This window comes from Anomaloglossus baeobatrachus, chromosome 2, assembly GCF_048569485.1.
Source record: "Anomaloglossus baeobatrachus isolate aAnoBae1 chromosome 2, aAnoBae1.hap1, whole genome shotgun sequence".
Lineage (NCBI taxonomy): Eukaryota > Metazoa > Chordata > Amphibia > Anura > Aromobatidae > Anomaloglossus > Anomaloglossus baeobatrachus.
In genome coordinates this window covers 20,431,029-20,445,677 of record NC_134354.1, presented here as the reverse complement: position 1 = coordinate 20,445,677, position 14,649 = coordinate 20,431,029, and the positions used below count along the sequence as shown (strand labels likewise).

Genomic DNA, 14,649 nt, shown 5'->3' with positions numbered 1-14,649 from the left:
GGGGCAGTTCTTTGTGTTTTTACAGGAAGTGGGGGCGGGTCTTTGTCTCTACAGGAAGTAAGCGTGGGTCTTGGTCTCTCTACAAGAAGTGGGGATGTACCTCCCCGCTCGCAGCAGCTGAGCTGCTCGGATCCAGACCTTCTGTGGGTGGCTCAAGGGCACTTCAATTGAAAGGGGGGGTTAACGTTGTGTGGGGATTTTGGGTGATAAGTCCGTGACGCCACCCACGGTATGTGGTAATAATGGGAGTACCACCGCTGCTTTGGTGAGCACTCGGGTTGTTGGGCTAGCAGCCGGATGTTATTAACCCTCCGTGGGTAGGGATGGATGCCCCAGGGCCTGGTGCTGGGGAGATGGCGGCTGCAGGGACCGGTGCACTCGGTTGGACCGGGGGATGGTGCTGTACTCACTGTTCGATATAATAACTCACACAGAGTCCAGTACTTAACCAAAACTTGCTGGTGTCCGTGGGCCTTTGGTACGGGGGTGTTTGGATCCCACACCCAGTACAAGAAGCAGGGCCCTCTCTCTCCTGCACTTCAGCTAAGAGTCACCTTCTCAGTTTCAGACGGGGGAAGTCCTCTCTTTGCACAAGTCCGGGGTCCCGTGCACACTACCGGCGGGCCACTACCCTGCCCCGGTGCACTACGGGTTCCCCTGAGCCTACTCTCCACTTCAGCTCCAAGAACTCTGCTATTTCTTTGCTTCACTTCCCCAGTAGCACAGGAGCTACAACCCCTGTCTGCTCTCCTCTCTCTCCTTCCACCGACTGCCTCAACTCCTCCCCTCCTGCTCTTTTAGTTACACAGGGGGGGGTGTGGCTGCCTCACAGTACCAGTGTGGGATCAGGTGGTACCAAGGAGGTTTAACTCTTTCTGTGACTACCTGGCTTTGCCAGGGCATCACATTCCCCCTTGGTAAAACACAGCCCGTCCGCAGGCTGTCCGGACACCGACTGTTTTATTTTTCAGGAAAACTGCAATGCAAAAATGGGTAAAACATTAACATTTCATCCCCCTAAGGGGAGGCATTTTTGCTCACAACGTTGCTAAACTGTCCTTCCTGCCAGTCCATAAAACAACATTTTTACAACTGCTGCCGCTCCCAATATGGGGCACGGGTTCCATGTTCCGCCTCCTGCTCAGGAGCCAGGCCCACTCAGATGCCCTCGGCACCGGCTACAACTGGCCTCGCTAACTGCCGAGAGCCCCAATGCTCAGTGGCCTGCCCCTCCTCTCAGCAGGTGCACCCCCGCTGTTCCACAGCTGGGACGGGGTATTTGGGAGCGGCTGGCGCTGCAGCTGGGGAAGATTTCAGGACGGATGCTGCCGTTGTTGCGGCCGGGTGGACTGCCAGAGCCAACGTCATCTCTGTTGCGGCCGGACGGACTGCCGGGGCCGACGTCATCTCTGTTGCGGCCGGGCGGACTACCGGGGATGATGTCATCGGGGCTGCGGTCTGGCTCGGAGCCGGATGGGATGTCGTCGGGGATGCAGCCTGCTGTGACATCTTGCCGCTCTTGTGTCCAGGAATGGAATTTTGCAGAGTCCTGGCGTCCCTGCAGTTCACAGTTCTGGTTACATGCTGCAGTCTCTTCGCCCGCCCCCCCCTTGGTCTATTGCGAGCACTCCCTCGTGCGGCTGGCTAGTTTCGTTTTCAGCCTCAGGGTGTTTCTTCCTTCCGGCCTTGTTCCCAGGGGGCGGGGCTTCTCCTTTGCGCCCTTTCTCGAGGAAGAAGACGCTGGGTGTTGTTTTTCGCGCCTAATAATGGCGGCAAAATGGCAGCGGTTCAAAAATTTGCAGCGGATCACCGCTAACAGTCCAGGACAAGGCGCACTTCCACCAGGTAGGTGGATGGGTTACAATCCTGTTTGTGATGCCAAAAATTGAGGTGTACCGCCCCGCTTGCAGCAGCTGAGCTGCTCGGATCCAGACCTTCTGTGGGTGGCTCGAGGGTCTCCGGACCCGGGGGTCTCGCGGTCACTTTAATTGAAAGGGGGGTTAACGTTGTGTGTGGATTTTGGGTGAAGTCCGTGACGCCACCCACGGTATGTGGTAATAATGGGAGTACCACCGCTGCTTTGGTGAGTACCTGTGGCGCCCCTGACCTGGTCAGGCACCACTGAGTACTGCACCCATGCTGGGGGCAGTACAATACAGGTAATCCAGAAGGCTGACCGAGGTGTGACTACACAGGCGCATAGTAATCAGGTCTCACACATCTACCTTTGGGAGGACCCCTGGGGAATCCAGGAGGGGGCGTGGCCTCCATGTCCACTCAAGGGGTGTGGTAGAGAGCCTGGTTGCTAGGTTGCGTAGGCAAGAACAGGAGAGGAGGAAGTAGTGAGCCAGTTAGTGAGTGCAGCTCAGGGAGAGCAGACGTGAGGAGCAGACCCTGCAGGCTGTGACAAGCTGACAGCGTACGCGCAGTGACTACCGATGGGGGAGATTGGTCACCTGGTAGTGCCACCCGAAATCCACCCAAGGCTAGAGAGAGCAAAGGGGTGGCAGAGTAAGGGGACTTCCAGGGAGTTACCAGGCCCGCAAGGGTAACAGGTCCCAGTGCAGAGATAGATTCACCTTTCTTCTGCCAAACCTGCCTGGGGGGGCACTTCAGACCTCCAAGACAACACCACAGAGTCCATAGCCACGTAGCAAAGTGAGGGCCCATAGTTCACAGGAGGCAAGCAGCCGGAGTGACCTGGTCCAGGCTACAAGCAAACGGGCCGAAACGAGGGGAGAACAGGCAGCAGCAACTGGTGAAGTGGGTGACCCCCGTAGGGACTTCAAGTCGGGGTCACCACAAACATAAAAGGGCTAAGGAAGGCGAGTTGGTAGTCACCCTCATCAGCCAGCCAGAAGGATACCTGGTTCCAGCCTGGTTCATCCCAGCTACGCCCGGGTTACTCACTCTGCCACCTAATGTGAGTAAAACCCCTGAAAGACATTCTGCTTGTGTTTGAGTCATTCTGCGACTTGTGGTGCCACACACTTACACAGGGTCCTGGGGCTTGCCTGACTCTCGGGAGGCCACTACAAATGACTGCACCCACCATCAGCCCCAGGCACCCCTTAATCTGCAGTGGCGGTCACCCTGACCGCAATACCGAGAGTGGCGTCACGAAAATCCTAAAAGAAGGTTCCGTATCTGGGACCAGACTGTTCCATCCACGTGGAGTCCCTGAAGGTAATGCACTGACACAACACCTGCGGGGCTTCACACACCCGGGGCGTTGGGCTAGCAGCTGAATGTTATTAACCTTCCGTGGGTAGGGATGGATGCCCCGGGGCTTGGTGCTGGGGAGATGGCGGCTGCAGGGACCGACGCACTCGGTCAGACCGGGGGATGGTGCTGTACTCACTGTTCGATACAATAACTCACACAGAGTCTAGTACTTAACCAGAACTTGCCGGTGTCCGTGGGCCTTTGGTACGGGGGTGTTCGGATCCCACACCCGGTACAAGAAGCAGGGCCCTCTCTCTCCTGCACTCAAGCTAAGAGTCACCTTCTCAGTTTCGGACGGGGGAAGTCCTCTCTTTACACAAGTCCGGGGTCCCGTGCACACTACTGGCGGGCCACTACCCTGCCCCGGTCCACTACGGGTTCCTCTGAGCCTACTCTCCACTTCAGCTCCAAGAACTCTGCTTTTTCTTTGCTTCACTTCCCCAGCAGCACAGGGGCTACAACCCTGTCTGCATTCCTCTCTCTCCTTCCACCCAACTACTCCCTTCCTGCTCTTTTAGTTACTACACTGGGGGGAGGGTGCGGCTGCCTCACTGTACCAGTGTGGGATCAAGTGGTACTAAGGAGGTTTAACTCTTTCTGTGACTACCTGGCTTTGCCAGGGCGTCACAGGGACAGGTCTTTGTTGCTCTTCTACAGGAAATGGGGGTGGGTCTTTATCTCTTTACAAGATGAAGGAGTGCGTATTTGTCTCTCTACAGGAAGTAGGGGTGTGTTTTGCTCTACATGAAATGGGGTTGGGTCTTTATTTACAGGATGAGGGAGCGGGTATTTGTCTCAAGGAAAGGAGGGGTGTATTTTTTTCCTACAGGAAGTGGGGGTGGGTCTTTCTGTACAAGAAGTGGGGGCAGGTCTCTACAGGAAGAAGAGTGGGGGTTGGTCTTTGTCTCAGCTTTTGTACTCTTAAGGGGTACTTTGCACACTACGATATTGCAGGTGCGATGGGGTCAAATCGAAAGTGAGGCACATCCGGCGTCGCTGTCGATATCGTAGTGTGTAAAGCCTTTTTGATACGATTAACAAGCGCAAAAGTGTTATCGTATCATCGGTGTAGGGTTGGACATTTCCATAATGCCGGTGCAGCGATGGTACAATGTTGTTCCTCGTTCCAGCAGGCAGCACACATCGCTGTGTGTGAAGCCACTGGAGCGAGGACCATCTCCTACCTGCGTCGCGGCTGCAATGCGGAAGGAAGGAGGTGGGCGGGATGTATACATCCCGCTCATCTCTGCCCCTCTGCTCCTATTGGCCGCCTGCCATGTGACGCTGCTGTGACGCCGCACGACCCGCCCCTTTAGGAAGGAGGCGGTTCACCGGCCAGAGCGACGTCGCAGGGCAGGTGAGTGCATGTGAAGCTGGAGTAGCGATAATGTTCGCTACGCCAGCAATCACAAGATATCGCTGCTGTGATGGGGGCGGGTACTATCGCGCTCGGCATCGCAAGCATCAGCTTGCGATGTCGCAGCGTGCAAAGTACCCCTTACATGTCAAATTTTATACAGGTGGGTTTTCAATTCTGGAGAAGCAAGCTGTTGGACAGTGGTAGGAGCAATACATGCTGGTAAGAGATCTAAGGAAGCTCCAGTACCTATAGTGCTTACAGAGTATTAATGGAGAGGAACTATCTATTGGAAAAGAATGGATGGTAAATTAAACAGTGTGATACCTGGGACAGGTTTTTGATACATTAGACCTGTATGTGCACCAAGAGCTGTTTCTTCCTATTCAGGGGGATGATGGCAGCAGGATCATGCTTCTCTGAATGGGATTTGGAGCTCTGTATCAGCACATTAGAGTTCGTTCAACTGTAACATAGGCTCACAACTTTGTGCCTATTCTTACTCAGTGGATTGTTCCCTCTAACCACATCCATTCTTCCTTCAGTTCGGTATATAAGGAGTACTTCGGAGGTGTAACTGCAATGACCAGGAAACAGATTGCCAAGGTGAACGGCTATTCCAACAACTACTGGGGTTGGGGTGGTGAGGACGATGACTTGTACTACAGGTAAAGTCTCCAGAGCTATATTGTCTTCTTCCTCTATAGAAAGGATTAGCGCACACACAACTCTCACAACTAAGGATTTATTGATGCAGTTTTATGTGTGAACACAGAAGAAAAAAAGTTGTGTATATAAAAACACTGGAATGCCCCTTTAAGCAGGAGGGTAGTCCCCCTGACAAAAAAAGGGCAGGGCTGTATTTGTGCGCATGCTCACAAAGATAAAGGTTGTGGTTATATACATTGATACGGAAGCTTTTGTGTCATTTTTTTGTTTTAGGTTTAGGAGCATGGAGGCTTGGAGCTCTGTATTTGTCCCTTTTGTAGCCCAGCGCCCCTGAATGGTTGCACTCAGAGACTGTGTTATTGCTGTGAGTTAGCGTTTTGGTTTACCTATTTGTCTATTTGTGTGCGTTTAACCACTCCTGTCCCAGCCCTCCCCTGGGGTGGGGGAAAGGGGGTATTAGAGCAGGACTGGCCATGAGCAGGGCTAGGTAGGCAGTCCAGACTTCTTCACCATCAGAAGTACCTCTGGGATAAGGGACAGCTTGAGCCCACTAGCCTAAGGGCCAGTCTAGGGGACCGGTCCCCAGTTATCCCCTTATACTTCATGACATTGTGTTACTGAAGAAAAACAATTTCAGAAAACATTTCTTCAATGTATAATTGCAAAGTCTCTGAATATCCCACCACAATCCAGAAACGCTGAGAGTATTTAAGGACAAAAAAGGGAAGTGCCGATGATTAACAGCTGAAAAGTGAGGAAATCCTCAGAGTCCTAAAGGGAGAGATATTAACCCCAAGCAGAGAAAAAGAGAATGTTAGGGAGCAGTTTGTGTAACCAAACGCTGCGACCTTCTACAGCCGGACACCATAGGACTGTCTGTCAAGCGTGACACACCCGTGACAGTACCCCCTTTCTACAATTGGTTTCCGGACACTCGGATGAAATGAATGAACCAACCTGGTGCCATTTGTGACGCCCTGGCCTATCAGGACGTCACAGGGTATTGTGCAATCTGCCCTTCTGTACAGTACCCAACTCCTCCTTGGTTACGGGTCCCTACCAAACAGTGTTGCCAAGAACAGCTAAGTAAAATCCTAGGAACACTCTGCACCACTCCCACCAGACACAACAGTAGGCAGCCTGAGTGGAATAGGGTCGCCCACTTGGGGTGTTGGTTAAGTGGGGGTCAGTGTAACGTTGGAGGTTGATGTGAGAGGAGGTAAGGAGCTGGGCTCCTTGGAACTACTAGGTGGAAAACATTGGTCTGGGCCTGGTAGGAGCTGGAACCCCGGTCGCAGGGGATCGTGACAAGGGGCACAGCATTGCTGAGGAGGGCAGCCGGCGGCCTTGTGCCATCTCCGGGCAGGGGCCAGGACACAGTGGGGTACAAGGACCCTAGGGCAGGGAGTTGCTTCAGGCACCCTGTCAATTCACCCGACGAGGACGGAGCCTTCAAGATCCGTTCTCCACCCGCTCCAAAATCTGGGTACTAGCGTAACGAGGGGGATCGGACTTTCCACAGATACAGTCCAAGAAATCCCAAGCGTGAACCCTGAGAGCAAGCTCCCTCTGTTAGCCATACGGGGCAGCGGGACATGATTAGTTCTACACTACAGTGATCCACTAAGAGTTAAAGAAGGTGCCAAGGCAAGGGTCACAGATCAACAGGCAACACTGAAAGGAACGGGACCCAGGGCGTGCTCCCCCAGTGGCAGCGGTACTCAGAACTTTGGTTTACTAAGTTGTCGTGTCTGCGTTATTGGATTGAGTATACAGTGACCCTTATCTCCCCAACGGCACTCCCCTGTCACCAACACCGAGTCCTGGGGCATCCCCCCTGACCACGGAGGGGTTAAACACCTGGCTGCCCACTCCATCACCACCGGACACTCCCATCAGCAGTGGTGGTACTTCATCTTACCACACATTGTGGGTGGCATCACGAACTATAGACATTGTCCCCTTTACATAACCCCTTTTAATTCGAGTGTCCGCACGACCCCTGGGTCCGGAGACCCCTCCGGATCCGAGCAGCCCGGCTGCTGACACGGGGGCGGTACACATTCACATCCAATGACTGAACCCACATCCTTTCTTCTGGACCGGAACTCCTGCAGTGCACCAAGTATTGAAGGGAACAAACTAAAAAATGAAAATCAACAATCTTAGCTATTTGAAATACCAAATTACCATCAACCATGAATGGGGCCGTTGGCAAGGGGGACGGCTCCAAAGGTACCACATACTATTTGAGCAGTGAACTGTGGAACATATTGTGGATCCTAGACCCTGAGATAACTCCAGACGAAATGCTACTGGGTTAGTGATGGCGGTTACATTATAGGGACCAATAAACCTAGGCCCTAGCTTCCAGGAAGGATCTTCAACTTAATATTCCTGGTAGACAACCACACATAGTCATTCACACTTAGGTCTAGACCTGGCAAGCGTTTTTTGTCAGACATATGATTGTACCTGTCTCCCATCAGCTTCAAATTACTCTGAACCCCTTGCCATTCAGAAGAGAGCGATGAGGCAAAATGCTCCTCCTCATGGACTCCTGAAGACACTCTACCACTAAAGGTACCAAATTGGGGATGAAAAACGTATGCACCAAAGAATGGTGACTTGCCAGTAGACTCCTGGTGATGATTGTTTAAAGCAAATTCAGCCAACGGTAAAGATGCCCAATCCTTCTGGTTCTTGGATACAAAGCACCTAAGGTAAGTTTCCAAATTTTGATTTATACGCTCGGTCTGTCCATTCAACTGATCAAAGGCAAAATCGAAAGACAACTGGACCCCTAGACAAGCACAAAATGCTTTCCAAAATTTGCAAAAAAACTGGGTTCCCCGATCTGAGACCACATAGGAAGATCCCCATGAAGCTTTCCACTCTCATTGATGAACACCTGAGCTACATTGACATTTGGAAGTGCTAGTAACGCAATGAAATGTACCATCTTACTGAACCTATCCACAACTACTAAAACCATAGTCTTTCCCGAAGACAAAGGCAGGCCAGTAATGAAATCAATGGATAAACCGTCCATGGTTTATTCGGGATAGCCAATGGCAGAAGTTATACCGATGGCCGAGTATGTGTTACCTTTGAAAGTGCACAAATACTCCAAGCAGACACGTAGTTAACCACATCCGGATGGAAGCTTGGCCACCAAAAACGATGAGAAAAGAAACTCGAGGTTGTTTTACTACCTGGATGACCTGTAAGTACAGTATTTTGATGTTCCCCAATTATTTTACAGCGCAAATTAGGTTGTATGAATAACTCCCTGAAGGGGAAGAGACTGGGACGTCCCCATGAGCCTCCAACACCTTCCCCTACAGGTTTGGGCACAAGGCCGAGACGATCAACTCCTTCTGCAAAATGGCTACAGCGTTCACCTGATCACTACCACCAGGGAAGCTCAGGGATAGTGCATCTTCTTTGATGTTTTTAATCCCTGGATGGTAAGTGACAGTAAAGTTAAACCTGGGAAGAAACAAATATCATCTAGCTTGTCTAGGAATGGGATGTTTGGCTCAAGATATGACAGGTTTTTATGGTCTGTGATTACAGTAATGGGATGAACTGACCCCCTCCAGCCAATGGCACTATTCCTCAAAAGGTAATTTAATCGGCAAGAGTTCTCTATTGCCAGCATCATAGTTTCTCTCGGCCGAAGACAATTTCTTGCAAAAGAAAGCACATAGATGCCATAACATTCACTAGAAGACGGACCTTTTGTCAACACAGCCCCAACCCCCACGTTAGATGCATCAACCTCTATAATAAAAGGCTGTGAAACATCACGCTGAATGAGTAAAGGTAGAGTGGAAAACCATCTCTTTAAAGAGAAAAAAGGCTGCTGGACGGAGTACCACCATTTAGAGAAGTCAGACCCCTTTTTTGTCTTGTCAGTGAGAGGTTTTACATTTACCGAATAATTCTGAATACATTTCCGGTAAAACTTGGTAAACCATAGGAAGCGCTGCAATGCCTTCAGGTTCTCTGGATGATCCCAGTCACTTACCTCACGGACCTTCTCAGGATCCATCCGAAAACCCGAAGTAGACAACAAGTACCGCAAACATTGCATCTCTTGGACAGCGAAAACACACTTTTCCTGTTTGGCATACAGTTTGTTAGATCTGTAATACCTGTACCTGATATGTCTCCATATCAGGTGAGTAGATCGAGATATCGTCTAAATAAACCACCAAATGGTGAAAATTATCATTCACATAATGCTGGAAAATGGCAGGGGCATTAGTGAGGCTAAATGGCATGACCAGACTTTTGACGTGCCCCTCAGGTGTATTGAAAGTCGTTTTCCATTCATCCCCATCTCTGATTCTAACCAGATTGTAAGCCCCCACTTAAAGGCCGCTTTACACGCTACTATAAATCTTACGATGTGTCGGCGGGGTCTTGTCGTAAGTGACGCACATCCGGTATCGTAAGTATGATTGTAGCGTATAAAACCTCTGTGCAATTGCGATTGAACGAAAATCCGTTCATCGCATGCACGTCATTCATTCCTCAAAGATTGAACGTGCAGTTGTGCAATGTACCCGAGGCAGCACACATCGTAGTGTGTGATACCCCGGGAACATTGAACAACAGCTTACCTCCGTCCGCGGCTCCCGCCGACAATGCGGAAGGAAGGAAGTGGGCGGGATGTTTACGTCCCGCTCATCTCCGCCCCTCCGCTGCTATTGGCCAGCTGCCACGTGACGTCGATGTGACGCCGAACGTCCCTCCCACTCCAGGAAGTGGACGTTTGCCGCCCACATTGAGGTCGTATGGCGGGTAAGTACGTGTGATGGGGTTAATCGTTTGTGCGGCACGGTCAACAAATTGAACGTGCCACACATACGATGGGGGCGTTGCAAATCACATACGATATCGTATGCGAAATTGCAACGTGTAAAGCAGGCTTAACTCCATCTTGGAAAGCTATGTAGCTCCCACAATCTGGTTGAATAGATCCAAAATCAGAGGAATGGCATGTGGGACTTGGATGGTAATCTGATTCAATTCCCAAAAATCCAAAAAAAGGCGGAGACCCCTATCTTTCTTCTTAATGAAGAACGCCGCTGGGATGGGTGAAGAAGAGGGTCTGATATATCCTTTTTCCAGACTCTCAGTAATGCAATCTTTCATGGCTTGTCTCTTTGGGCCAGAAAAAATATACAAATATGAATTTAGGTAGTTTTGCTCCTGGAAACAGATTATTGGGGCAGTCCTATACGTGATGGAAAGACAAATCCTGACACCCCCTCTCTGAAAATACATCCTCAAAACCAGACAAAAATGCAAGTAAGGTCTCCGAAGAGATTGCAGATAGAGGCAATTATCAAGGCAGTGGTTTCCCCACTTCACAATTTCCCTGGATTGCCAAACTACTACAGGATTATGTTTCACCAACCAGGGTAGACCCAGTACAATAGGAGTGAGAAGACCCTCCAAGACATAACAGGAAATTACTTCAAATTGCAGGGGTCCTACTCAGTCTTATATTATGTACGATCTGTGACAGGCATCCTTGAGCAAGCGGCGCTGAGTCAATGACATAGATGGAAATGAGTTTAGTTAACATACTGCAGGTAAGCCTATGAGTAGAGTTGAGCGGATCGGCTATAATTCGGGTCCAACGGATACGGATCGGGTTGACGCAGACGTCTGGATCTGATCCGGAATCCGCGGCTATGTAAATCAATGGGGAGTCGGATCCGGGACGAGAGAGTGAGAGAGTGAGAGTGAGAGAGAGAGAGAGAAATAATAAAAAGGATCCGGATCGTGCACCTCGGATCCCGGGTACTGGTCGGACTCGGATCGGAACCTCCAACCGTGCGGATCCGGATTTTTCAGATCCGGGTCCGCTCAACACTACCCATGAGTCTTACAAACTAAGCAATCACCCAACTGACTCCTGCTCCACTGTCCACAAACTCCGAAATACTCTCAGTCTTGCTCTCTAGCACCACGTCTGCTCCTAGGACAAACCGAGAATTACATGTTGAAGACATACACAGCCCGATGGTTCACCCCCACGCCACCAAGGGTCAGCAGAATCCCAGATGTTCCTTTTTGCCTGGGGGCAGACTTCAATAAAATTACCTTTTTTACCACAAAAAAACAGCAAACTCCTTTGAGCAGTTTGTGTAGCGAAACTCTGCGACCTTCTACAGCTGGACACCACAGGACTGTCTGTCAAGTGTGATACCCGTGACATATAACTACTATAATACTGGCGCTATATACAAGAATATAACTACTATAATACTGCTCCTATGTACAAGAATATAACTACTATAATACTGCTCCTATATACAAGAATATAACTACTATAATACTGCCCCATGTACAGGAATATAACTACTATAATACTACCCCTATGTACAAGAATATAACTACTATAATACTGCCCCTATGTACAAGAATATAACTACTATAATACTGCTCCTATGTACAAGAATATAACTACTATAATACTGCTCCTATGTACAAGAATATAACTACTATAATACTGCCCCTATGTACAAGAATATAACTACTATAATACTGCCCCTATGTACAAGAATATAACTACTATAATACTGCTCCTATGTACAAGAATATAACTACTATAATACTGCCCCTATGTACAAGTATATAACTACTGTAATTCTGCCCTCTGCGCAAAACTAAGAATATAACTTCTATAATACTGCCCCTATGTACAACAATATAACTATAATACTGCCCCTATGTACAAGAATATTACTATAATACTGCCCCTATGTACAAGCATATAACTACTATAATACTGCTCCTATGTACAAGAATATAACTACTATAATACTGCCCCCTATGTACAAGAATATAACTACTATAATACTACCCCTCTGTACAAGAATATAACTACTATAATACTGCCCCTATGTACAAGAATATAACTACTATAATACTACCCCTCTGTACAAGAATATAACTACTATAATACTGCTCCTATGTACAAGAATATAACTACTGTAATACTGCCCCTATGTACAAGAATATAACTACTATAATACTACCCCTCTGTACAAGAATATAACTACTATAATACTGCTCCTATGTACAAGAATATAACTACTGTAATACTGCCCCTATGTACAAGAATATAACTACTATAATACTACCCCTCTGTACAAGAATATAACTACTATAATACTGCTCCTATGTACAAGAATATAACTACTGTAATACTGCCCCTATGTACAAGAATATAACTACTATAATACTACCCCTCTGTACAAGAATATAACTACTATAATACTGCTCCTATGTACAAGAATATAACTACTGTAATACTGCCCCCTATGTACAAGAATATTACTATAATACTGCCCCTATGTACAAGAATATAACTATTATAATACTGCTCCTATGTACAAGAATTTAACTACTATAATACTCCCCCTATGTACAAGAATATAACTACTATAATACTACCCCTATGTACAAGAATATAACTACTATAATACTGTCCCTATATACAAGAATATAACTACTATAATACTGCCCCCTATGTACAAGAATATAACTACTATAATACTGCCCCTATGTACAAGAATATAACTACTATAATACTGCCCCTATGTACAAGAATATAACTACTATAATACTGCCCCCTATGTACAAGAATATAACTACTATAATACTGCCCCCTATGTACAAGAACATAACTACTATAATACTGCCCCTATGTACAAGAATATAACTATTATAATACTGCCTCTATGTACAAGAATATAACTACTATAATACTACTCCTATGTACAAGAATATAACGACTATAATACTGCCCCTATGTACAAGAATATAACTACTATAATACTGCCCCTATGTACAGGAATATAACTACTATAATACTGCCCCTATGTACAAGAATATAACTACTATAATACTGCCCCTATGTACAAGAATATAACTACTATAATACTGCCTCTATGTACAAGAATATAACTACTATAATCCTGCTCCCTATGTACAAGAATATAACTACTATAATACTGCTTCTATGTACAATAATATAACTACTATAATACTGCTCCCTATGTACAAGAATATAACTACTATAATACTGCCCCTATGTACAAGAATATAACTACTATAATACTGCCCCCTATGTACAAGAATATAACTACTATAATACTGCCCCTATGTACAAGAATATAACTACTATAATACTGCCCCCTATGTACAAGAATATAACTACTATAATACTGCCCCTATGTACAAGAATATAACTACTATAATACTGCTTTAATGTAGAAGAATATAACTACTATAATACTGCCCCCTATGTACAAGAATATAACTACTATAATACTGCCCCTATGTACAAGAATATAACTACTATAATACTGCTTTAATGTAGAAGAATATATTGTAATACTACTGCTTTGTACAAGCTTTTTATTACTATAATACTGCCACATATATGTAAGGTCATATTTACTAAGATAGTGTTGTCATATATAATACCATTTAACATTCCTCTGCTCATGCATCTACTTACGTCATTCCAGGGTGCAATTAGGAAATATGACGGTGGTTCGTCCTGCTCGAGAAGTAGCCAGATACACTATGATTTCTCATACCAGAGACGTAGGGAATGAGAAGAACGAGAAAAGGTGAGTTCCTCAGTTATATATCTTCTTATATACATTTGGTATTATCTATTTTCTCTATATTATTATATATAGATACAGCTAGAATAACTTGGGGATCCTCTTCACATAAATGACAGTGCCTTGAAAAAAGTATTCATACCCCGTGAAGTTTTTCAAATTTTTTCACATTACACCCAAAAACGTAAAAGTAATCTAAAATGATTTTATGTGATATACCAGCACAATGTAGCCAGTATTCTGAAGTGTAAAGGAAATGATACATTGATTTCTAAATATTTCAAAAATATTAATCTGAAAATTGTGACATTCCTTTGTGTTCAGCCCACCTAGAAAATTATATTTTTGCCGCTTCTTTTTTGCACGAGGTCTAACTCTGTGAGATTGGGTAGAGCCATCTGTGAACACCAATTTTTAGTGATACCATTTTTTTCCTGTACATTTTAGGATCACTTTTTTTTTTTTACATTGTATCCCCTTCTTGTAAATTATAGTTTTACAATAAGGCTATGTGCGCACGTCTGCGTTCTGCCATGACAAATATTCCGCAGCGTTTTGCCACCGCATGTGCGTTCCAAACCGCAGCTGAAAAGCTGCGTTTTGTTTGCAGAATGGATGCAGAATTCATGCGTTCTGGATGCTTGCTCTGCCATAGACAGAGTGGGAAAAGCATCCAAAACGCACAAAAGAAGTGTCATATTTCTTTTTAGAAGGCAGCGTTCTGGCAAAAAATATCAG

The 14,649-nt window shown here is 46.8% G+C and overlaps 1 protein-coding gene across 1 annotated transcript in view; it reads left to right on the top strand.

The window, feature by feature from the left end:
* Positions 1 to 14,649, top strand: part of LOC142281275 (beta-1,4-galactosyltransferase 4-like) — a 101,098-nt gene that overhangs the window by 71,967 nt on the left and 14,482 nt on the right. The window contains exons 4-5 of the mRNA XM_075332833.1: positions 5,128 to 5,250; positions 13,810 to 13,914. Of these exons, the coding sequence (XP_075188948.1) occupies positions 5,128 to 5,250; positions 13,810 to 13,914 (228 nt within the window). The remainder of the gene's footprint in view (positions 1 to 5,127; positions 5,251 to 13,809; positions 13,915 to 14,649) is intronic.